The following is a 26,793-nucleotide window of genomic DNA, read 5'->3' as shown; positions in this document are numbered from 1 at the left end:
ACTGCCTCTAAAATACCAGCACATCCGTGAGAGCATAAGAAAAGTTAGGCCAGAGTTTTATGAGACTATTGATAAACTGAAGAGCTGTTATCACATGTCCGAAGCCCAGGCTGAAGCATCTGTCATAACGGTCGGTAACCGGATGTTTGGACGAAACTGGAAGCCACATGATGAGCCAGAAGTAATTGATCTAGACACTCTGCCAGAATCCAAGAGTATCAGGGAAGCCTGCAAGAGCATCGACGTTCTGGCACTAGATGAGATTGTCAAGGAGATCATGAACTCTGATGAACAAGTTGTGGTGATCTACTCTGATGATGGCTCAAAAAAACAGGGTGCTGGGTCATTTTCTGTGCAGGGAATCATGATCAATGGAACATACAGGGCACTACCCACCATGAGCATTGCTTCGGAGTCCAGGAAAAACTTAGCAGCTCTCAAATTGGCAGTCCTTGAGATTCTGGAGGCAGCAAGTGGTGTCCCATCCAAAAGTCTGTTCGAGAAAATTGACTTTGTGATAACAGATCAGACAGCACACAATATCCATGTGGACGAGCTGGTAGCAGAGAGTCTAGAATCCGAGCACATCCCAGACCACCTTTTCTGCAATGTACATCCAACTCTGATGTTCAACCGGGTCATCACCAAGCAGTGGGCTGAAATAGAGAACACACTGGGTAGAGACAAGATCTACTCGAACTTCCTTGTCAATGCAACAACAACAGCAACTAGTGTCACTGAACAAGCTCTTGACTGCATGACACGACTTGTCAATCACGACTTTGACCTCTTTCGCCTCATGAAGGACCACAAGAAGCTGCCCATGAACACATATGCAGTGAATCTGAAACTGTACCTCAAAAACATTACCTCAAATGCAGATGTGACTTTGGATGACTTTAGTAAAGCCATGGATACAATTCTGGCTGACCGAGACTAGCTGTGGGCTGTGGGACTTCAAATTTCCATGGACTCACCCTTAAATGTTGATTATTATTTGAACCAAAGCATTGCTGTATTAGTATTTTTTGTGTTATTAAAGAAAATGTTACTAAAAAAATTTCATGTTGGTTTACAGGCCCTTATATTATTGCCGGACAGCATTTTTGATTGAAAAATGTAAAATTTGGCGGTTTGTGATTTCAGGGGGTATGTACAGGGGGGTTAGAATCAATCATTTGGACAATAGTTTGTATTTTCTGGTTCATAATGACCATCTCCATATTTTAAATGGGGTATTTCACAATATTTGTGCTAACACCAACCCCTACCCAAACATGCTCAATGGGTGACATGTCCGGTGAGTATGCCGGCCATGCAAGAACTGGGACATTTTCAGCTTCCAAGAATTGTGTACAGATCCTTGCAACATGGGGCCGTGCATTATCCTGCTGCAACATGAGGTGATGTTCTTGGATGTATGGCACAACAATGGGCCTCAGGATCTCGTCACGGTATCTCTGTGCATTCAAAATGCCATCAATAAAATGCACCTGTGTTCTTTGTCCATAACAGACACCTGCCCATACCATAACCCCACCGCCACCATGGGCCACTCGATCCACAACACTTACATCAGAAAACCGCTCACCCACACGACGCCACACACGCTGTCTGCCATCTGCCCTGAACAATGTGATCCGGGATTCATCCGTGAATAGAACACCTCTCCAATGTGCTAAACACCAGGGAATGTGAGCATTTGCCCACTCAAGTTGGTTACGACGACGAACTGGAGTCAGGTCGAGACCCTGATGAGGACGACGAGCATGCAGATGAGCTTCCCTGAGACGGTTTCTGACAATTTGTGCAGAAATTCTTTGGTTATGCAAACCGATTGTTTCAGCAGCTGTCCGAGTGGCTGGTCTCAGATGATCTTGGAGGTGAACATGCTGGATGTGGAGGTCCTGGGCTGGTGTGGTTACACGTGGTCTGCGGTTGTGAGGCTGGTTGGATGTACTGCCAAATTCTCTGAAACGCCTTTAGAGATGGCTTATGGTAGAGAAATGAACATTCAATAAACGAGCAACAGCTCTGGTTGACATTCCTGCTGTCAGCATGCCAATTGCACGCTCCCTCAAATCTTGCGACATCTGTGGCATTGTGCTGTGTGATAAAACTGCACCTTTCAGAGTGGCCTTTTATTGTGGGCAGTCTAAGGCACACCTGTGCACTAATCATGGTGTCTAATCAGCATCTTGATATGGCACACCTGTGAGGTGGGATGGATTATCTCAGCAAAGGAGAAGTGCTCACTATCACAGATTTAGACTGGTTTGTGAACAATATTTGAGGGAAATGGTGATATTGTGTATGTGGAAAAAGTTTTAGATCTTTGAGTTCATCTCATACAAAATGGGAGCAAAACCAAAAGTGTTGCGTTTATATTTTTGTTGAGTGTATTTAAAGTGAATTAGTGATTCATGTACTTTTAAGAAATACGAGAAAAATGTGCAAACGTTTGTGTGCAAACGTCGCTGTGACTGTGTTAAACTCAGCAGCAGGGCTAACAGGCTGTTTAAAAAATGACTTTACCGGACTGATTCCGATTGGGACATCCCTAGATTTACTCATAGTGTTGGACCACTTTAAGTACAATTTAGCACTTGTTCTCTGAATGAACAAACTGATATGAAGCATTAACTTAATGCCACAGAGTTTCTGGTTGTGTTGAACAAGCAGAAAACTGCTGATATCGAGACAGTTTCAAGTTCTAGCATTACTATGTCCATGACATTAACCCAGTGACTACTTAATGTATCCATCCCTCAGTAGCATCTCAGTAACATCTCAGTAGCAGCCCGTACATTTTCACAAGTGTTTCCATTGCAACTCCAGTTGTTGCCACCTTTTTCAAAGTAGCGCACGTGTTGCGCATGGAAGTGTAGGGATGCAACGTCAGTGTAAGCAAAAGAATAATGTGAAGTCAAACGCACTGTAAGCAGAGCAAAAACAGAATTCTGGAATGATAGCAAAAGTCAAAAACATAATGTCAAAAACACTAACATGGAGCACGAGTGGGCAGGGTGAAACCTAATACAATCTTCTGACTAGGAGATGTTCTAACAGTGTTTGCAACGCCTGTGGAGCAATTAAACCTGGAAGTGTGCTGACGTGAACATGGAGGTCAACGACTTGGAAGTCAAACTAACACAGAAGAATACGAGCATGAATGATAAACCTCACTAAAAATGACAAAACAGAAAAACAGAACTACAGTCAAAACGTGACTCATAATACTGTGCCGGTAAAGATTCCAGCAACTTTTATCTCCTGTAAAATGATCCAAAGAAATCACCTCGTTATATTAATCCTGTGAAAACCAGTCTTAATATTACAGACATTCTGTCGTAAAATTACGAGCCTCCCCTCCCCATATACAACTAATCCTGTCTGAATAGGGTTTATGTGCACAAACTGAAATAACAGGGACTGGCTAAAGTGATCATACTATTTGCGTCTTCTTCTTTTTCTTCTTAATGGATCTGAAGAAGCCTTGTTTCTCCTTCTCTTTGGTGGGCTCTGGTGGATTCATGACCATTGCTTCTGCTGCAGTCCTGTGCAGAAAACACAGAAAAGTTGCACATGACTCATATATGCAAGCTCAGACTGTGACTTCAACAAAATTTTAAGGTATTCTAAAAATCTACAGATAAACAATAATCAATAAATTGGAGAGGGGGGGGGGGGGGGGTTGGAGGACAAAAAACATTTTAAAAATATTTTTTGAACATTGAATTGTGAATCAGACTTTATGGTTTCTTTTGAAAGACTGGTGCATGAACTGGAATAGAAGTAATAATAATAATTGGATTTAAATAAAGTGTGGCAGGCAGAATATTGTAATATCCTCTAAGAAATGAACGCCTGTATTTACTTAATGTAGTTATGTCAACCTGTCCCACAAAATGTAGTTTTTTTTTTTTAAATGGGAAATTAAAATAAAATTATTTGTAACAAGTTGTTGTAATCAATTCTAGCACCCTCAAGGATCTCATCTGCTTTTAGTATAGAACGTAATTTACTGTACTTATGACATTTTCCCAGTTTTGGCTCTTAGATGTTCAATAAACCTGACCCCGCTGGGTATTTCAAAAAAATAAATAAGGTGAAGATATTTCTACATTTTGGTATTTACAGTACAACCCCTGGCAAAAATTATGGAATCACCGGCCTTGGAGGATGTTCATTCTGTTGTTTAATTTTGTAGAAAAAAAGCAGATCACAGACATGACACAAAACTAAAGTCATTTCAAATGGCAACTTTCTGGCTTTAAGAAATCAAGAAAAAAAGATTGTGACAGTCAGTAACGGTTACTTTTTTAGACCAAGCAGAGGAAAAAAATATGGACTCACTCAATTCTGAGGAATAAATTATAGAATCACCCTGTAAATTTCCATCCCCAAAACTAACACCTGCATCAAATCACATCTGCTCGTTGACATTGACCCTATGTGTCTTTTTGCAAGGAATGTTTTCACAGTTTTTCCTCTATGGCAAGATGTATTATCTTCTTGAAAAATGATTTCATCATCCTCAAACATCAGAAAAGTGTCCAAAATATCAACGTAAACTTGTGCATTTATTGATGATGTAATGACAGCCATCTCCCCAGTGCCTTTACCTGACATGCAGCCCCATATCATCAATGACTGTGGAAATTTACATGTTCTCTTCAGGCAGTCATCTTTATAAATCTCATTGGAACGGCACCAAACAAAAGTTCCAGCATCATCACCTTGCCCAATGCAGATTCGAGATTCATCACTGAATATGACTTTCATCCAGTCATCCACAGTCCACGATTGCTTTTCTTTAGCCCATTGTAACCTTGTTTTTTTCTGTTTAGGTGTTAATGATGGCTTTCATTTAGCTTTTCTGTATGTAAATCCCATTTCCTTTAGGCGGTTTCTTACAGTTCGGTCACAGACGTTGACTCCAGTTTCCTCCCATTCGTTCCTCATTTGTTTTGTTGTGCATTTTCGATTTTTGAGACATATTGCTTTAAGTTTTCTGTCTTGACGCTTTGATGTCTTCCTTGGTCTACCAGTATGTTTGCCTTTAACAACCTTCCCATGTTGTTTGTATTTGGTCCAGAGTTTAGACACAGTTGACTGTGAACAACCAACATCTTTTGCAACATTGCGTGATGATTTACCCTCTTTTAAGAGTTTGATAATCCTCTCCTTTGTTTCAATTGACATCTCTCGTGTTGGAGCCATGATTCATGTCAGTCCACTTGGTGCAACAGCTCTCCAAGGTGTGATCACTCCTTTTAGATGCAGACTAACAAGCAGATGTGATTTGATGCAGGTGTTAGTTTTGGGGATGAAAATTTACAGGGTGATTCCATAATTTATTCCTCAGAATTGAGTGAGTCCATATTTTTTTCCTCTGCTTGGTCTAAAAAAGTAACCGTTACTGACTGCCACAATCTTTTTTTCTTGATTTCTTATAGTGTTTCTTAAAGCCAGAAAGTGATCTGCTTTTTTTCTACAAAACTAAACAACTGAATGAACATCCTCCGAGGCCGGTGATTCCATAATTTTTGCCAGGGGTTGTAGTACTGGTGGTTCTTTATTAATGGACGGTACTGCACGGTATACGCTCTAGCCCCCCAGCCTGATCTTGGATTAGCAGTTGAAGGTGTGTGTGTGTGTGTGTGTGTGTAGTTTTTAGACTCCGTGTTGTGAAGTTGGTCATATTTGTGGATTTTTCTGCCAAATGTAAAAACCTTTAAAATATGACTGGAGAGGAAGGAGTGAAACCGGAAAAGTAACCAATCACAGTCCTTGCAGTCTTCGTCATTTCGACCGGGTTACGGAGAGGGTTCACAGTCACACAGAGGGCTCTGATCTAAAGCGGCTGTCTTTGGTTCACCACACCCAGGTATATGTGTGAAACTTAACACTTATTACAGTGCAGGCAGCAAGCAGCATTTTGTCAATAATCGTTGGCCTCAGTTAGGCGCCGGGTCTGAGCACGGTTTGAAAAAAATAAATGCCCGGGCTTTGAATGAAGGAAATACAATCCCACTTTCCTCAAATTGGTGAGTGTTAGTGCTGAACTTCATTTTGTACATGTAAGCGGTTTTTAATGAAAATGCATTGCGATTGGATGGGATGTTTTGTCCAATGTAGCGAAAATCCGTTATAAAAAATCCGTTATATACAGTATTGTGTTTATTACATGGAAAACCATACAAAAGCATTGGGACTTTTGCTTTTGAAAAGATTTCTTGCTGTGACTCCTTCTGTGCGTACAGTTCTCTGTGCATTCCACCTGCAGAATGCACTGCAACCACCCATCAGCCCGCCAAAACACCATAAACAAAACAAGAACCAACTGTCTAAAACAGAAGACCACTTTTATATGTTTGTTGTAACAGTCACCACATGAGTGTGTTCAAGCACTGTGTCTTCTGCACAATGCCATGTTTCAGGAAAATAAATAAATAAATACATTAGGCATACAAAAAAAAAAAAAAAGAGAGAAGACATTTCCCTGAGGAATCCCAATATGGCCGAACTGTTCTCTAGTCTCCTGTCATGACATCACATGACTCACTAAGTCTAATGCTGCCGTTGAATCTTTAGCAGTTATGTCCTGTCAATTTAGCCTCCCCATAGACACAATCTTTCAAAAATACATTGGTTTCATAATCCCCCCCCCCCCAAATTTAATGTACTTACACAAAGAATTTGACTAAAAGCTATTTCAACATTTTGGACAAACTCTACAACGAGTGCCTTTTACATGAGTGCTATGAAACGGTATGTGATAATATTATGGAAATGCAGCTGCAGTACAGAGAAAACCTTCATTAAAATGATTGGAACCTTAATGTGACGTCTATCATCGCGTTGACTCTGGCACTGCCCATCTCACAAATGAAGCCTCACCAGTCAAAAGCTGTCTGACGTTTGGAATGGTTCGTCATGGCAACAGGATCCCCAGGTGCAACGGCTACGACTGGACCGCGACCTTGGACAACGGCATCATGGAAAGAGGAGGAGTTATCTGGTCTAGGGGAGGGGACTGAAGAGAAACAAACACAGGGTCAAATACAGAAAAAGAACACAATAAAAACATCATTTAATTTGAATTTTTTTCTGAAAACCCAAGAAACCTGTCTGTCTATGTGTATCTGTCTCTGTTTGTCTCTCTGTCTGTCCATCTTTTTATTTCTGTGTGTGTCTGTGAGTCAATAACAATGGAAATCTTGTAACTTGTACTTGGTGAATGTTGAATCCATTGGCCTTGACCTTGATGTCTGGCCAAGAAAAACAAACAAAACCCCCAATGTGTAAATTACGTTACTGTCCAGGCATTTTTCTGTGACTCCCATCTCTAATTCTTAATTCCAGGCTAAATCTTTACCTGCAGCCCCCCAGTTTGGCGATGATCAGATTTAACACCTTAAAAAAACATTACGAAACAGAGATATTGTTTCATTTTTATTTCTCTGTTGTTAACTGTGCCTCACCATAAATTAAATATTTCAAGTGGCAACTTGTGTTGTTTACCTCGATAAAAGCTGCCAACTCTTCGAGGCATAGACTCTGTGAAGATCATCCTGTTCTCCTTGGAGGACCCTCCATCGTCACCATGAGGGTCATGATACAAGTTGACCTGTGAACGCACACGAACACAAAAACACTCACATGCAAACTGTGCACAAATGGTTGAGTACAATTGGTGCAGGTCACGGTCTCAGGGTCCTAAAGCCTATCCCAGCGGTCACTGGGTGAGAGGTGCGGTACACCTTGAACAGGCCGTTAGCCAATACCAGGACATTTGTATATCTGAGTACGGATAAGCCCCATGACAGTGCTTGGGTGCACGTGTTACTTCATACAGCGTATGCAGTACTGCCACACTTTTCCACAAAGCTCTGGTGGTTATTAAAATGCTTTTCCACAATGCTAAAATGTATCTGTTAACATCTCAAATCCACATCGCCTACTTTAGTCACATAGATATCATACACATATATGGTACAACCCCATCTCAGGCCAGGTTTGTGATGGCATCACAAAAAGTGATTTAATGTATTAGTTTGTGATACTGTCATGAAATTGAGTACGTTTGTGATGGCATCGAAGGTTGACCTTGTCACAAATATGTAACATTTCGTGACCATATCCCGAAAAAAACCCACGGCAGTGGGCCAGTATGATATCCACACAGATCCGTGCGCCTCACTGAACTGTACTTTCTCCCTGCTCCCACTCATGCAAAGCCACTGCAAAGTGGCCATAGATGATCGCTGCTCGCTCCAGTCAATTTTCAATCCACTTCAATGACATCGCCCATCACTGACTCCAAAACAGAAAACAATGTGCAGTGCATTTTAATTTTAGTATAAAATGTAGCCTGGCTTCAACATAATTTGGCAGCCAAACCCACACTCAAGCAGAAGTGATTCATTTCAAGATGCATGAACAAAAAAACAAAGTCATCTGTAAAATTACCCTAAAAGACGCCTAATACACCTTATTTGCACAAATTACATCCAATTATTCATGTTTTGTGGATCACAATGTGTCCCGACATCACAAAAAAAAAATAAAAAAAATGCTCACAATATTCTACAGTGCTACCACAGATCACAACTGTTGTCAGGCCCCGATTGGGTAGCGGACTTATTTATTTATTTATTTATGCCAAAAACATACAAATACGGCAATGGGAGACCGGCTTTAGAACCACAATAATCTATCAAAGGAGACAAACCTCATTTTTTGAGCGCTGTGTGAGAAAAGCAGCAGTATTGTCCCTCGTAGAATCTTTGATGGTGGCACAAGGGTGGCTCATGTCCTTAGGAGACTGTTCACCCTGACGAGAAAGAAGGCACACAGGTGAAGGTCAAAACACCATGAAGTATTGACAGTGTTTAACACTTTCAAAGTGTGGACTACAATGCTTTACGGGTTTCCTTTTAGAATTTATTTAACTGGGTAATTTATTTGTATGTGTGTTGATATAGTCATTTATATCAGAATACTTCATTTTCCACTGCTTCTCATATTTAGCAGTCATTTCCTCTATAGTCTGGGGGTATATTGTGATATTTTTCCCATCCATTTCACTCATTTGCTTCTGCTTATATCTGCTCTCATGTACCTGCACAGTCACTCACACTTGACACATATACATGGAATTCTGCCAAGTCCCAAAACTGGTTCAGGAAAGATCCAAGAGGGGAAAAATTTTTCATTACAACCACAGACTTTGCTTTTTTGCTTTTTTCCTCTCAACTACAACATATGACATTTCGCACATTTCTGTTTACTTTAGTGCAATTATTGAAATATGTTAATTAATTATTAAGTTAAATTGCAAACTGAATCCTATTGAATATCAACATCCCTTTGCATCTATGCAGACATTGATAAAGACTGACAGTATGAGTCCACATTAATAAAAGTGAATTCAAGCAATAGGAACATTTTACATGAAAGTTTTGACCATTCCATAATAATCCTACAAAAAAAAAAAAAAAAATATTAGCGACGTGTTGGTGGAGCCAGCCAACCCGATCTCACGGCAAGTTCGTGATGGCATCAAGAAAAGTGATTTAATCAATTACTTTGTGACACTGTCATGAAAAGGAGTAGATTTTCATGATGCATCCCTGCCACACATCGAGCGTTAGTGACAGATGCACATGTTCACCTTTTCTGCATGTTCATTGTTTCACAACAAAACCAATAGCATTAGGTTCACAACTATGTCTTGTTTAGTTTGAAATGAATTCAAACGAGTGCTCCTTATTCCTACCACCACATGTACTGGACTTTCTGTCACTAACCCTCTTCATTTCGCCCGTGCAGTCTTCTCTCGAAGAGTTCACTGAATGCCCAGTGAGGGTTGTCCGGTGTTGAAGTTGGGGGGAGAGGAGCTGGAGGCTACTGGTACGTGTAGGTATCGTCTGTCCTGGTGCAGGCAAACCTGCCATCCCCCCTTCTACTCCATGAGGGCGGTGGCGCTCCCTTCTCACATACATGGAGTGCCTTTGAGGACGTTGCTGGGATGAGAAGGGGGACGTGTAGCCTAGGCCGTAATGGTAGGATTCATGAGGGGATGGCAGAGTGTGAGTAGAGGGCATTCCTGCTCCTCCTGGGTCTAAGAGCTCTGGAGCATTGGCCTCCTCTGGACATCAGAAAATGACAAAAAGGAGATGGAGATAAGAAGAATGAAAAGAGCCCGAGGAGAGGAAAGAAGTGGAAATCAAATATTTGTAATGTTGCCTGCAAGTCATACAAATTGTTCCATGCTATTTTACTGGCATGATAGAAGTTTGGCACTACCCCAATGCTCCTTTTCAACTCACCTGGTGTCAAAGGTTTATGTCTTGGTTTGTGTCGAGAAGAGGAGTCAAGTGTGCTGCTCTCCATGCGGATATTGCCACCACTACGAGAGGCAGGGCTATGCCCGGAGCGATCGCTGTGTCGTGCAGAGGGGCTGCCTGGAGGTCCCGGAGGGCCTGAAGGGGCATTGAGGTCTAAGCAGCTGGCAGGGAAGAAGCGGGCTCCGGCTCCCATTGCTGTTGTTGCATTGGCATTTGGGTCATCTGGATGGAGTCTCCCATCGCTAAGGTTCCCTACAGATTTTGCATCACTCAGTGCACTGTGGCTTTTGGACAGGCTGAGATAAGACGCTGAACTCTTAGAGGAAGATGACATGGATCCATGGGCAGAATCTGCCACACTATGGGCATGTCGGCCATGTTGCTTCTCTGTTCCAGACTGCAGTGTATTGGTCTTGCCTTCCACAAACGTGTGGCGACTGGACTGCTGCTGCTGCTGCTGCTGCTGCTGCGGCTGCTGCTGCTGCGGCTGCTGCTGTTGCTGTTGAGAACGGGATGAACTAGGCTTGGGGTGGCCGTACTTAAGCCCGTGACCCTGCTCTGGCAGCATAGGAGAGGGTCCCAAACTGAAATCAAACTCTATTTTGCCTTTGGAATCTTTAGGACTGAGGAGGTGTGGCAGGTTGTTATTAGCTAGGTCTTTGTTGGATGAGGCAGAACGACTGAGGGTCTGGGACATGTACTGGACCTTGGGATGGAGCGTAGGACTTAAAGTTGTTGGGACAGGTTTGTTTCCATTAAGGAAAGTTTCGTTTCCCAGGTGATGGAGGTCACCATGGCGAGGGAGACTTGAACATTCTTTGTTGTTAGCGCGACGGCTAGAACTCTTGCTGTGACTCCTTGTGAAACACAACAAAAAAAAAGACACAGGGGCGCTTCTTAGTACAATTATATCACTTATACTTGCAAGCTATAGGTTCAAGTCTTACCAACAACATTATGTTATATATCTTCTTTGGTATTAAATCCTGTTGTTGCACAAATACACTACCAGTCAAAGGTCTGGAACGGGCAAGTGTGTCCAAACCTTTGGCTGGTAAGCTGTTCATGTGTTTCACCTACTATCACTACTACTGGCCTGCGGCCTTCTTGCTAATTCCCAGCCTCACCTGTTTCTCGTTAGCAATCAATGTGCAGCACAAAGTCGAATCCTCATCAATCAAAGATTGCCAAGATTATTATGTGCCACCGAGTTGAACCCTCCAGACATCTCCTACCCAATCAGAACCTAGTTAATGAAGATGCATTTGGACCTCCACTTTGCCTGCCTGGTCCTCATTATGGTTAGTCTGCCTTGCTTCTACCTGAGTCTCTTTCCTGACTCCTTGCCTGTCTCTGTACTGTTTTCCCCTTGTCTGATGGAATGTCTATGGTACTGAACCACACCTGAGTAATGATCCTCTCTTATGCTACTTCATTGTTTGCACCTGAGTCTTGCCTACAGTAAGTCCCTTCAGCCCGTATTAAAATAAATGGTTGTCTCACAGATCCTATCATTTTAGAGCATGGAAAGCGACAAGGGTGCTCTTTGTCTCTGCTGCTCTTTGCCCTTTATATAGAACCTCTTGCACAACAAATCAGACAGACAGACAACATCCAGGGAATTCGGATAAATGAAGAAGACCACAAGGTGGCACTATATGCTGATAATGTTTTGGTGTATTTAAGACAGCCCTCTTGCTCACTTATTGAATTAATGAACCTTTTAAGGACATTTAGCAGATATGCAGGATACAAATTAAATATACAAAAAACGCAAATCATGTCTTCCAAATACTTACCTCTAATCCAGATACAAGAGAAATTCTGCTTTAAATAGGACCACAATTCATTGAAATATTTGGGGAAAAAAGTATCTAATACAATTGATACACTCTTTGCCTTAAATTACTGTCCCCTCATGACAAAAATTAAAGAAGACTTCAGTAGATGGAACTCTGTTTCTTTTCTCAGTTTTAGTCATAGAATTGATTCGGTAAAAATGAATGTTCTGCCTCGATTTCTCTTTTTATTTCAGGCCCTTCCAATAGAGATCACCCAGAAACCTTTCTCTGATTTAAATAAAATAATCTCTAGATTCATCTGGCAGGGGGTCAAAATGTCAAACCTTACAACTCCAAAAGGAAGCAAGTGGGATGGCCCTTCCACTTTTCAAAAACTATTTCTATGCAACCCAGATTAAACCCTTGATAAATATCTGCACCCCAGCATATAAAACCAGGGGGAAAGACATTGAACTTTCTCATATGAAACCCCCCAGTACATGCAGTGATAGCTCAAAAAAATCTTGGAGGACTTCTATAGATACTGTGAAAAATCATTTAATAGAAGCTCAATTTAAAAACTGGAAGACAATAAAAGTGTTGGGAAAGTGTAGTGACATGGACCCACAACAGGGGGCGTAAATGAACGGACAATGGATGAGTCAAAAATTACAACACTTTACTGTTGTGAAACGTGCACAATGGAATACAGACAGATGCAGAATTTGGATTACAGTCAAATACACAAGGGTAACGTGTGGGCAGGCTAGAGGATAGGAGACAACCATCCAGAGAAGAGCCGGGCCCCATACGATTTCCACTGCCACCGGATCTGGAACACACCGGAGCCGCCAAGTCCCGAATCCCCAGGTGGCCACCGTCTCCAGCTGTCAGATCAGGTACTGCTGGGCAGGGCAGAAAACAGTTAATGGTGGGTGTGTGAAAACACGCCCAGTAAACAGTCAGCAAGTTCGTTCTTTAGGTGGGAATAACACCTCCACCTCAAACACAGTAATGCAGAGTCTGAATCACTACTTATCACAAGTTCGAAGTGAGGAGTGAAGACCATCACTCCTCCAACATCCACGAACCCAGCCTCCAGCTGTAAGTAGGGAAAACAGGAAGCCTGCAAACAATCCAGAAATGATTACGTGCATTCGGCACAAATAATGGCTGAGAGTGTTACCTATAAGGTAGACGATATCTCGGCAGCGAGGTGGAGTTGCTGCCCGGCTTTAATGGTGATGTAGTGGTGATGATGAGTGACAGCTGGTGCTTGTTGATGAGTGACAGCTGTCACTCCCGGTTGCTCCGGCGCCCTCTCGTGCCTGAAACCCACACGTCAGGCAGGGTGCCCTCTGGTGGTGGGCCAGCAGTACCTCCTCTTCAGCGGCCCACACAACAGGACCTCCCCCTCAACGGGCGCCTCCTGGCGCCCGACCAGGCTTGTCGGGGTGTCGTGTGTAGAAGTTGGCCAGGAGGGCCGGGTCCAGGATGAAGCTTCTCTTCACCCAGGAGCGTTCCTCAGGTCTATACCCCTCCCAGTCCACCAAGTACTGGAATCCCCGGCCCTTTCGGCAGACGTCCAGGAGCCGGCGCACTGTCCAAGCCGGCTCCCCATCGATGATCCGGGCAGGAGGCGTGCCGGTCCGGAAACACAGAGGGGTGAGGTGTGGTATGGTTTGAGTCTGGAGACATGGAATACTGGGTGGATCCGCAGTGAAGCTGGGAGTTGGAGCTTCACTGCGGCCGATGTACCTGTCCTTCAGTTTTGGGGAGTCCACCTGGAGAGGAATGTCCTTCGTGGATAACCACACCTCCTGCCTGGGCTGGTATGCACGGGCCGGGGAACGCCGGCAGTCTGCATGGGCCTTAGCCCTCATCCGGGCCTTCAGTAGAGCAGAACGGGCGGTGCGCCACACTTGACGGCATCGTCACAGGTGGGCCTGGACCGCGGGCACACCGACCTCCCCCTCCACAACGGGAAACAATGGGGGCTGGTACCGCAGACACACCTCAAATGGAGAGAGGCCGGTGGTGGAGGACACTTGACTGTTATGCGCATACTCGATCCAGGCCAGATGTTCATTCCAGGCCATCGGTTGCGCGGATGTTACACAACGTAGGGCCTGTTCCAGTTCCTGGTTGGCCCGTTCTGCCTGTCCGTTCGTCTGGGGGTGATACCCAGACGAGAGGCTCACGGTGGCCCCCAGTTCCCGGCAGAAACTCCTCCAGACTTGAGAGAAGAACTGGGGACCATGATCCAAGACAACGGCTGTTGGTATCCCATGCAGACGTACGACGTGGTGGACCAGGAGGTCTGCTGTCTCCTGGGCCGTTGGGAGCTTCGGGAGGGCCACGAAGTGGGCCGCCTTGGAGAATCGGTCCAGTATTGTGAGGATGGTCGTCATGCCCTGGGATGGCGGGAGGCCCGTGACAAAGTCCAGGCCGATGTGGGACCAGGGGCGATGAGGTACCGGAAGCGGTTGAAGGAGTCCTTGGGTCCTCTTGTGGTCTGCCTTGCCCCTGGCACAGATGGTACAGGCCTGGACGTATTCCCGGACGTCGGCCTCCATGGACGCCCACCAGAAGCGCTGCCGGACCACTGCCACGGTTCTTCGCACCCCTGGGTGACAGGAGAGCTTGGAACCATGACAGAAGTCCAGGACGGCAGCCCTGGCCTCTGGTGGGACGTAAAGACGGTTCTTTGGGCCATTCCCCGGGTCTGGGTTCCGTGCCAGGGCCTCCCGGACAATCTTCTCCATGTCCCAGGTGAGGGTGGCCACGATAGTGGACTTGGGTGATGGATTCCGGTGGATCCGACAGCTCGGTCTTGACTTCCTCTTCGTGAACCCGGGACAAGGCGTCAGATCGTTGATTCTTGGTCCCGGGGCGGTAGGTGATCCGGAAGTCAAACCGGGGGGAACCGAGGATCCTAAACACTCCCGGTGGCAGGTTTCGCTCCACTAAGCCACAACCCCAGATGGCCAATCAATCCGGGGATTGTGTTTTACCATCCATGAGAAGCCCAAGATTATGCAGGAGGTAGAAGGAGTCACATAAAATTCGATCTCCTCCCGATGATTCCCAGACACTACCAGAGTTACAGGTAGTGTCTTGTGTGTGATTAAAGGGAGAAGGGTGCCATCTAATGCCTGCACCTTCAATGGTGAAGGGAGCGCCACCAGAGGGAGCCCTACTTCTCTTGCCCATGTGCTGTCCAGCAGATTCCCTTCTGACCCCATGTCCACCAGTGCTGGGGCTTGAAGGGTTAAATCCCCACTCAGGATTGTAAGTGGGAGACGTGCAGAAATGCGCGTGTGTCCCACGTGAATTTCTTGGCCCAACCTTAGCCCAGTTTCTACGGGCGGGCGTTGGTGTTTAACCGCTTGGGGCAGTCTCTCTGCTGATGCTCGCTTGAGCCGCAGACAAAGCACTCCCCGCGGGCCAGTCTCCTCTGTCTGTTACAAGTTCTTAATTTGGCCCTGCTCATGTCCATAGCATCGCCAGCAGGCTGTTACCACACGGCGTGTTGAGGCTGTGGAGCGTGGGGAGAGCGGAACCTTTTCGGACCCGGAAGGGAGAGGGACGGCGCGTGCCCGGCCATGTCCTTCATCTCGCTCCCGACGGTGTTCCTCTAACCGACTGTCTAATCGTATAACTAGATCAATAAGCCCATCCAAATCCCGCGGCTCATCCTTAGCCACCAGGTGCTCCTTCAGGACCGACGACAGTCCGTTTACGAAGGCAGCGTCGAGTGCAACAGTATTCCAGCCGGACCTCGCAGCCGCGATGCGGAAGTCGACTGCATACTCGGCTGCGCTCCGACGCCCCTGCCTCATAGACAGCAACACTGTTGAAGCGGTCTCGCCTCTATTTGGGTGATCAAAGACCGTTCTGAACTCCCTCACAAATTTTGCTCCCAAAGCGCTGTAGCCCAGGCGCGTGCCTCACCTCGAAGCAAATTAACCACATAAGCCACCCGGCTGGAGTCTGACGCGTACATTACCGGACGCTGTGCAAAGACGAGCGAACACTGCATCAAGAAGTCTGCGCACATCTCGACACAGCCTCCGTACAGCTCCGGGGGACTTATGTATGCTTCAGGGGATGGTGGGGGGGGTTTGTTGAACGACCATTGGAACGTCTATATTCGGCACCAGGACAGCAGGAGGAGGGGCTGCAGCAGCGCCCTGTGCGCGCGCTTCCACCTGTGCGGTGAGAGCCTCCATCCTGCGATTGAGAATGATATTCTGCTCGGTCATTAGGTCCAACCGAGCAGTGAAGGCGGTGAGGATTTGCTGCAACTCACCTACCACGCCTCTCGCTGGCGCCTGTGCACCCTGCTCTTCCATTGGTTGTTCAATCATTGGTTGACGCCCCTCGGAATCCATGACGCTGGCCGAGATATCCTGTTGGGAAAGTGTAGTGACACGGACCCACAACAGGGGGTGTAAATGAACGGACAATGGATGAGTCAAAAATTACAACACTTTACTGTTGTGAAACGTGCACAACGGAATACCGACAGATGCAGAATTTGGATTACAGTCAAATATACAAGGGTGACGTGTGGGCAGGCTCGAGGATAGGAGACAACTGTCCAGAGAAGAGCCGGGCCCCACACGATTTCCACTGCCACCGGATCTGGAACACACCGGAGCCGCCAAGTCTGGAATCCCCAGGTGGCCACCGTCTCCAGCTGTCAGATCAGGTACTGCTGGCAGGGCAGAAAACAGTTAATGGTGGGTGTGTGAAAACACGCCCAGTAAACAGTCAGCAAGTTCATTCTTTAGGTGGGAATAACACCTATAAGGTAGACGATATCTCGGCAGCGAGGTGGAGTTGCTGCCCGGCTTTTATGGTGATGGTAGTGGTGATGATGAGTGACAGCTGGTGCTTGTTGATGAGTGACAGCTGTCACTCCCGGTTGCTCCGGTGCCCTCTCGTGCCTGAAGCCCGCACTTCAGGCAGGGCGCCCTCTGGTGGTGGGCCAACAGTACCTCCTCTTCAGCGGCCCACACAACAAAAAGACAAATATAAACTGGATGATAAAAAACAAATAATTCAGTGGTGTGCCTTTGACCCTGGTTTTAAATCTAACAAGATGGATCATTGATTCAAATCATGCATCACAAAATGAATAACCTTCTTCTCCTTAACAGAAAAAGGCAAATTTAAAGATTGTGAATACTTGAAAAGAAAACATGGTCTTGAGAAAAGTGATTTTTATAGATATCTTCAGATTCACAACTATTTTAATCGTAATATAAGAAACAAAACAAATCTAGAGGATCCGATACTGAGGTTATTTACAGATGCTTATCAAAATGCTTCAAACACGGGAGTTATTTCCAAAATGTATAAAGGTCTTATGACTAAGAAACAACATACAACAGAGTACATTAAAGGGAAATGGGAGAAAGAGGGACATTTCTCAACATCAAATGAAGAATGGTTAGGTATGTGGAATTATGTATGGAGATACACAAACTCCCAAATGTGGAGGGAATTTGGTTGGAAGTGTAATGTCCATTTTTTTTATCACACCAAGGCAGAAAGCATACTTTGCATGAGGGGATAGTGGATGATGGCGACAGTGTGGATGTCAGGAAGCTGACCAATGGCATATTTTCTGGGAGTGCCCAGTAATAAAACCATTTTGGATGGAGGTCCATAAAACACTAAAAAAACATTCTGAACATTGACTTGCCTCTACATTTTACTTCCCTATTTCTGAGAATTGTTGTTTTTCAGGAAAAGAAGTGATAAATACAATACTAACAATGTTAGGCATACTGATCTCAACCTGTAAAAAAGCCATCACTAGAAAATGGTTGCTTCAGGAACCCACAACAATACAAGAGTGGATTAATATTGTGAATGATTGCTATGTTATGGAAAGGATTACCTTTTGTTTACGTTTGCAGAAGGATGTATTTATTGAATATTGGAGCAAGTGGATTAAACACGTGAAACCTCTACAGGTGGACTTTGTGGAGGTGACAGTCCAAGGATCGCATGATGCCGTGCTGTCTTAGTGTTTTGAATTTGAGCTATTATTGTTATTATTTATTTGCTTTAAATTTCTGTATCTCTCTCTTCAAATCTCTTTGTGATAGGCCGGTAAGCACTCCATTTTTACACTCACTATCTGTCCCATGTTGTATTTTATGTTTAATGTTTAAAACTCGGGACCACAGAGGAAACTGAACAGGATAATATCTAAAAGCAATGTAAATATTCTGTGTTGTCTAAAAATCAAAATAAACAATTTAAAAAAAGTGCTATGCTTGTTGAACAGCACTGAGCTGAGCGGGACGGATGACCGGTCTATGATGGCAGCCCCATGGCTCGTCAGCGCCAATAGGCGGCAGCAGTTGATGCGGCATCTACTCTTTATAATGTCTATGCATGGAGGCACCTGTCACTTCTGATTTTACCCTCAGGACAGCAATGTGTCAGATGTTAGCACACTTGTGTCTTAAAGTCAATGATAGGTAGCAGTCAGGTCGGTTTACTTGATGTTATGCCCAAAACAGCGGACTCTGAACTTTGCCATCTGTTTCATGCGGACAGACTGTCTCATTCACACACAGCTTTACCTGTTCAATTCAGTCCAATGCACCATCACAGTCTGAGGAACACTGTATCCACATAAGGCCTGATTTTGGAAAACGACATCTGAAAATACTTTTAATTCCCTGTTGTAGCTGGCAACGTAGCGTTTTAAAACAAGTCCCTCTGTGGTTTTTCTGCTCCAGGTGCATTTCTCAGAGGATGCCAGTGTCGCGCTCTGATCACATCTGGTCAGACAGAAGCGCTGTGATGATTTCAACTTTTAAAGCGCCAGTCGACCACAATCAGATCTGATAAAACCTGAATTAGTGCTGTGACTCTAAAACTAAAGCGCCGTTGCTGTCGGTGTGATCATCAGACGACCTGATCAATCAGCTCCTGAAAGACTGTGATGACTTTTAAAGTGCTGTTGCTGTTGGTGTGATCAGGTCTGTTCACACCTGATCGTGGTTGACTGGCGCTTTAAAAGTTTAAATCATCACAGTGCTTCAATATTCAGGTAATCACACACCTGATCAGATCAACAGACCTGATCAGAGAGCAACCAGAGCTTTAAAAGTTTAAAGTTTTAAAAGGCACAGCACTACTTGATACCATATTTTGGAATCTGAGATCCACAGTATGCTCTCTACACACATCCTTGATCAGTCAAGAGGGATCCATAAAGAACTGGAAGTATACAATTTGAGAACTCATGAAAATCAGTCTGACCTGGTGGGCACTGTGTTCTCTCCATGATGGTGTGCCTTCCTCTTTGAGGAACGCGGTGGATTGGGGGAGGTCGGAGGAGGCCTCTCCATCTGCCTCAGAGGCTGGAAGGCTGGGTGGTTCAAACTCTGCTCTGTTAGGTAACGCTCCGTAGGATTTAGCAGCAACAGGTTCTGATGAGGAAAGCACATATGTGTGATAGAGATGGAAAAAAACAGCTTGAAATGTCAGATTTTATGCTTATAAAGACAAGGTATTGAAGTAAGAATTTACCTATTTAAATAATTCTCTCTTGACCTTAAAAGTTAATCCTAGGCTGTTCCTCACTGACAACTTTACCTAGAAATCACCATCATTGAAGATTAATACAAAACAATACAAGTAGGCATGTTATTACAGTTTTTTGTTTTTTTTTTGCAAAACATTGTTGCCCAAGTATAAGTTCAGAGGCAATCTTGCATTTCTATGCTGTTGTTGGCTCTAGATAACGGTCTAACTTTCTACTGGATACCGAATGTTATCACTCATCAATGGGAACAAATTTAAGAAGTGTCATAATGAAGATGGACTGAGTAGATTTCTAGGATCTGCAGGGATGTTATTAAGGAATCAAGAACCTGAAAGTCTGTGATCTGCACTTCATGTTGGGTGTAATGTGAACCGCAAATAAAAGAAAGACTAAACCATTGCAAATATGCATGACAAAAGTAGCACTCAGCAATGTGTGTTGACGAGACAGGACTGCATCATGGGAGCTCGGGCGATGCAATCTATACTGTATGTCATCATGTCATATATTGCATGGTGTTACAACAGGCCCAGAGCCACACACAAGTGCCAACAGTGGTAGTAACACACACACACACACACACACACACACACACACACACACACACACACACACACACACACACACACACACACACACACACACACACACACACACACACACACACACACACACACACACTTGCTGACACAGACCTAATGACACACGGACCCGTTTCCAAATACCTCAGTATTATACGTCCACTATTCATAATATGCAGACCATAAAAATTCTGTTCTCTTCCACAACCAATTTGTGTGAGGTGAGGCTGCTGTTGAAACACTAATTAAGAGCAGCCGAAAGAAAGAAAATAAGAAAAATAAATAGGCATACTCTTTGGAACTCCATATATATTTTAAAAAAATAGAAGGTAAGTTCTGTGCTTTGATCCAGATCCACACCAAAATGTAATCAGCTTTTTCTTTGCCCAAGGTCTACCTCTCCACCAAATGTCATTTAAACTGGTTTTCATATTGTTCAGACAGACAGCTGTCTGACTGAGAGACAGGGACAGGAAAATAAGCATTTGAACACCCTGTGATTTTGCAAGTTCTCCCACTTAGAAATCATGGAGGGGTCTGAAATGTTTATCTTAGGTGCATGTCCACTGTGAGAGACATAATCTAAAAAAAATAATCCGGAAATCACAATGTATGATTTTTTTAATAATTTATTTGTATGTTACTGCTGCACACCTGTGAAAATCAATGTTAATATTTGGTACAGTAGCCTTTGTTTGCAATTACAGAGGTCAGACGTTTCCTGTAATTCTTGACCAAGTTTTCACACACTGCAGCAGGGATTTTGGTCCACTCCTTCATACAGATCTTCTCCAGATCTTTCAAGTTTGGAGTTTCAGCTCCCTCCAAAGATTTTGTATTGAGTTCAGGTCTGGAGACTGGCCAGGCCACTCCAGGACCTTGAAATGCTTCTTACGGATCCCCTCCTTAGTTGCCCTGGCTGTGTGTTTGGGGTCATTGTCATGCTGGAAGACCCAGTCATGACCCATCTTCAATGCTCTTACTGAGGGAAGGAGGACATGTGCTGGCTTGAGCAGGGGGACCTTGCTGCCCTGCAGGATTTTAAACCATGACAGCATCATGTGTTACTAATGTAATCTTTGTGACTGTGGTCTCAGCTCTCTTCAGGTCATTGACCAGGTCCTCCTGTGTAGTTCTAGGGCTTTCTCAGAATCATCCTTACCCCACAAAGTGAGATGTTACATGGAATCCCACACCAAGGGAGATCGACAGCCATCTTGTGTTTCTTCCACTTTCTAATAAATAATCATAACAGTTGTTGTCTTCTACCAAGCTGCTTGCCTGTTGTCCTGTAGTCCATCCCAGCCTTGTGCAGGTCTACAGTTTTGTCCCTGGTGTCCTTAGACAGCTCTTTGGTGTTGGCTATGGTGGACAGGTTGGAGTGTGACTGATTGAGTGTGTGAACAGGTGTCTTTTTATATCCAGGTAACAAGTTCAAACAGGTGCAATTAATACAGGTAAAGAGTGCAGAGTAAGAGGGCTTCTTAAAGAAAAATTAACAGGTCTGTGTGAGCCAGAATTCTTGCTGGTTGGTAGGGGGTCAAATACTTATTTGCAGCAGTAACATACAAATAAATTATTTGTATTATTAAATTATTATTATTATTGTAAATTATTATAAAATTAAAAAAGTGGACATGCACCTATGATGAAAATTTCAGACCCCTCCATGATTTCTAAGTGGGAGAACTTGCAAAACCGCACAAATACTTATTTTCCTCACTGTAGACAGACAGATAAATAGTACCAAAAACACAACTTTGCCTTGGCAGAGGAAAGAACTACACTGTAACACATGGATGTTTTTCAACCTGGTCAGACATTGCTTCCACAAAATATCTTACCTGCAGGCATTTTAAAAAACATTATTTATAGTGAAAGAACGTTTGACCGAGCCAGTAAGTAAGACCAGTAACAGAGGATCCATTCATCCAACACAGTGGGCCAGCGGATCACTAAAGACATTTTTAAGAAAAGCCAAAATGATGTAGAGCTCACGTAATGTACTGGAGAATTACTTTATATGTTACCTTCATCAAATCCAACATCAGACCGCATAAGATGCCTTGATACCTTCTCTCCAAAGTCTGGGGATGAGTAACTGAGGGAAACTGGCACAAACACAGAAACCAACATGTTAAAATTAATCAAATTCAACATAAACGTGGAAATCTCTTTGTTTTGAGAATTACTGTTGAGATGTCTGATGCTGCATAAAACTGACATGCTGCAAAAAACAAAACACCGATCTTCTAAGATATCTTTCCCTTGCTTCGAAAACACCAACCTATTTTATGAGTCATGAGTCATACTGTGAATGCTGCCAACACAGAGGGAGGGAGAGAGAGAGAGAGAAAGACAGCGAGAGAGAGAGAAAGAGAGACAAGGGAAAGAATATGTTCTTACCCTGATTCCATGAAAACGAGGGTTGTTGTAGAAGAGTTTCATCTGTTCGGCGGGAAGAGGACCCAGTACTTTCTGAATGGTGAAGAGCTGGAGGAAACATGAATAATAATAATAATAATAATAATAATAATAATACTGTGACAATTTCACCTCCTTGCGCCCCCTTACTGAAATGCAGATTATGCCCCGCAAGTGCCACTAGGCGTTTTGAAAAAAATAATCGATGTGTGTCAGAATAGGGATTGTTACCTTTAACGATAGAAAATCAATTAAAAATGTTCAAGAATCTATTTTTTTTTTTTTTTATGTTCTGTTTTGCTTCTCCCCGCTGCCTGTGTCGCGGTCTAATTGGTCACCCCTGCCTTCAGTGCGCAAGCATCATTCCGGAGCATCAGCAGCGATTCACTTCAGATCATTCAGAATCACATTCAGATCAGATGGCGCTGCATGTGCATTTAGATGGACAATATGACCAACTTATTACAAAGTTGACGTTTTATATGAACTGTAAGATTTCAGGGAAGAGATGTTTGCTGAATAGAGACACTGCCTATGATCATTATTGATGTGGACAGAATGATGCTTTGCAACATGCTGTAATTTGCGCAAAAATTAACAAAACTGCCAAAATTTTGAAGCTGCTCTGGTGCAACATATCGTATGCCTCGTCGTTCCCTTCGGCTGCTCCCTTGTTGTCACTTGGGGTCACCATAGCAAATCCAAGGTGGATCTGCATGTTGAATTGGCACAAGTTTTACGCCAGATGCCCTTCCTGACCAACTCCACATCACATGGAGACACCTGGCAGGGGTGGGGTTTGAACCCGGGAACCTCCTGCACTAACACTAAGTGCACTAACCACTTGGCCGCAACCCCTGCTAACATATCTGTGAGTACTCAAAAAAAAAAAAAAAAAAACCTGCTGCAGAGTAAATTCATCCACAGACAAGAGCAATCAGAGATTTCGGATGTCCACCAAGGGTTGACGTGGACTCAACATAACAGATATGTGACCCGGACTTTATAGTAAGGTTCCATTTTCGGAAAAGAAACTTGTATAAAGAAACTTATAAAATGCCCAAGGCATTTTCTGTTAAAAGCAGACAACAGGCTGATTCCTTTTCATTTTGACCTGCCGAGTTCAGAAATCGCTGTTGGCATGCTGTACCTTTACCCCTTCACCCCCTAATTTGCATAAAACAAAATGGCTGCCAATTACATCAAAATTTCCACAATTTTGGTTGTACAATATACAGTATGTACTATAAAAGCAAACTAAACATCCTTTTCTATGTATTTTGACCTGCCGAGTTCAAAAATTGCTGTTGGCAAACTTTACTCCTTCACCCCTAATTTGCATAACACAAAATAGCCGTTCATTTCATGAAACTTTTCAAAAGTCTGCTCGTGTTTGCATTAGAAGAGAAAATGAAATTTCTATTTCTATGTATTTTGACATTCTGAGTTCAATTATTCTTGCTGGAAAGCTCCTTCACCCCATAATTAGCAAAAAAAATAAATAAAAATAAAATAAAATAAAATATATAGTGACTGCCTGGTATTGTTACCGGTAAAAAAAAAATGTAAGTCATCTTTGATTTGACCAAGGCAAGCAAATGAGCAAAATGAAGTAAAAAGAATCATAGTTTTAAATGAAACACGCTTCTTGGATAAATATACATGTCTCTAAAGGTCAAATGCGGGTAAAACTTTTGTAATATTTTGCTTCTGCTGCCATGAGATCACCACAACCAGTAAGAGCAACATGCAGATCACGATCAAACTCTGCAGCCTTCACTATCTTTTCATTCATCTTGAAGGTCTTAACATTGTGCAGTATTGTCAGCCTTCTCCTCCTGGCAGAATATGCAAAGGGCCCATATGAAAGTACTGGAGACACTTCTGAGTCTTGCAGCTGGACCAGTGGAGGGACCTGCAATGGGTTCCTCGTTGTCTTGAGACACCGACCTTTTCTCTAGTCTCTTAATATTTGTCTTGTTGGTGAACCAGCTGTAACGGGATGTATGCCATTTTAGAGACATCTCATCAGAACTTAATATCCTCTAAGTTGCGAGTTTGTTCTCCATATCTTTGAGCTTGTGACGGACTCTTGCACTATCCTGCAATGTAGCCCTTCCATTGTCACTACCCTGAACAAGATTTTGTTTAGTGCATTCCCGACAAATGATGCAGACATCCCCATCCACTGAAGGATCTTGTTTCATGCTGCCTAAGAGAGATTGTTACCTAAATAAGTATTGAGAACAGTAAAAATGTTTTGATCACCACTGAAGTATGCAACAAGAGAAAGTGCTAACAATCGGAAGTCACTTCACAATTAAAGTGATGAATGCAACTAAACCTAAATGCTAGAGAACACAGAGATTCAACTATATTATCTTACTTTGCTGTAAGTCAAATCTATCAATCAATCAATCAATCAATCAATTTTATTTATATAGCGCCAAATCACAACAAACAGTTGCCCCAAGGCGCTTTATATTGTAAGGCAAGGCCATACAATAATTACGTAAAAACTCCAACGGTCAAAACGACCCCCTGTGAGCAAGCACTTGGCGACAGTGGGAAGGAAAAACTCCCTTTTAACAGGAAGAAACCTCCAGCAGAACCAGGCTCAGGGAGGGGCAGTCTTCTGCTGGGACTGGTTGGGGCTGAGGGAGAGAACCAGGAAAAAGACATGCTGTGGAGGGGAGCAGAGATCAATCACTAATGATTAAATGCAGAGTGGTGCATACAGAGCAAAAGGAGAAAGAAACACTCTGTTGTGAAAGTGTCGTGACACGGACCCACAACAGGGGGCGTTAATGAACGGACAATGGATAAGCCAAAAGTAACAATTTAATGTTGTGAATCGCACAACGATGTACAGACAATAACAATATGGTGGACTGTCAATTATACACAAAGTGACGTGTGGGCAGGCTCGACGATAGAAGACGCCTGGCGAGAGAAGAGCCGGATCCCACACAGCTTCCACCACCAACGGAGCTGAAGAACACCGGAGCCGCCAAGCCCTGCGCCCCAGGTGGCCGCTGTCTTCAGCAGTCAGACCCGGTACTGCTGGCAGAGAACAGACACAGTCCTGATGAGTGTGAGTTCGCACACTCAGTAATCCCACAGTCTGTATACAGTTAGGAGGGAAAACCTCCACCTCCAATCACACACTCGTCCAGCTCCTGTCTAACCACTTATCTGGTTGGGGTGTGAAGCGAAGCCGTCGCTGATCACACCAAACGCCAATCCCACAGATAAGGCAACACCCTCAGGAAAACGGCTGCAAAGAAGTTCAGACTATTAGTCAGTGTTAAGTACAGCAGAGAATGTTACCTGAATGGTAGCTAATTTCTCGGCGGGGAGGTGGAGTTGCAGTCCGGCCTTTATGGTGGTGGTGATGAGTAGTGGATGAGTGACAGCTGGTACGGATGATGAGTGACAGCTGTCACTCCCGGTCGCTCTGACGCCCTCTCGTGCTTGAAGCCCGCACTTCAAGTAGGGCGCCATCTTGTGGTGGTGGGCCAGCAATACCTCCTCTTCAGTGGCCCACACAACACACTCAGTGCATCATGGGAACCCCCCAGCAGTCTAAGTATATAGCAGCATAACTAAGGGATGGTTCAGGGTCACCTGATCCAGCCCTAACTATAAGCTTTAGCAAAAAGGAAAGTTTTAAGCCTAATCTTAAAAGTAGAGAGGGTGTCTGTCTCCCTGATCTGAATTGGGAGCTGGTTCCACAGGAGAGGAGCCTGAAAGCTGAAGGCTCTGCCTCCCATTCTACTCTTACAAACCCTAGGAACTACAAGTAAGCCTGCAGTCTGAGAGAAAAGCGCTCTATTGGGGTGATATGGTACTATGAGGTCCCTAAGATAAGATGGGACCTGATTATTCAAAACCTTATAAGTAAGAAGAAGAATTTTAAATTCTATTCTAGAATTAACAGGAAGCCAATGAAGAGAGGCCAATATGGGTGAGATATGCTCTCTCCTTCTAGTCCCTGTCAGTACTCTAGCTGCAGCATTTTGAATTAACTGAAGGCTTTTCAGGGAACTTTTAGGACAACCTGATAATAATGAATT

The 26,793-nt window shown here is 43.9% G+C and overlaps 1 protein-coding gene across 4 annotated transcripts in view; it reads right to left on the bottom strand.

The window, feature by feature from the left end:
* Nucleotides 1-26,793, bottom strand: part of cdkl5 (cyclin-dependent kinase-like 5) — a 135,726-nt gene that overhangs the window by 19,827 nt on the left and 89,106 nt on the right. For 3 of the 4 annotated variants that reach the window (XM_034194650.1, XM_034194665.1, XM_034194671.1), the window contains exons 9-17: nucleotides 22,700-22,786; nucleotides 22,324-22,404; nucleotides 19,427-19,596; nucleotides 10,338-11,212; nucleotides 9,816-10,156; nucleotides 8,738-8,839; nucleotides 7,528-7,633; nucleotides 6,904-7,039; nucleotides 3,452-3,557 (exon numbers count right to left, since the gene is read on the bottom strand). In XM_034194650.1, the coding sequence (XP_034050541.1) occupies nucleotides 3,452-3,557; nucleotides 6,904-7,039; nucleotides 7,528-7,633; nucleotides 8,738-8,839; nucleotides 9,816-10,156; nucleotides 10,338-11,212; nucleotides 19,427-19,596; nucleotides 22,324-22,404; nucleotides 22,700-22,786 (2,004 nt within the window). The remainder of the gene's footprint in view (nucleotides 1-3,451; nucleotides 3,558-6,903; nucleotides 7,040-7,527; nucleotides 7,634-8,737; nucleotides 8,840-9,815; nucleotides 10,157-10,337; nucleotides 11,213-19,426; nucleotides 19,597-22,323; nucleotides 22,405-22,699; nucleotides 22,787-26,793) is intronic. The other variant, XM_034194658.1, reaches the window with a different exon arrangement.

This window comes from Thalassophryne amazonica, chromosome 2 (genome assembly GCF_902500255.1).
Source record: "Thalassophryne amazonica chromosome 2, fThaAma1.1, whole genome shotgun sequence".
Lineage (NCBI taxonomy): Eukaryota > Metazoa > Chordata > Actinopteri > Batrachoidiformes > Batrachoididae > Thalassophryne > Thalassophryne amazonica.
Note: the sequence above shows the minus strand (reverse complement) of the source record. Positions and strands in the feature narration are given on the sequence as shown.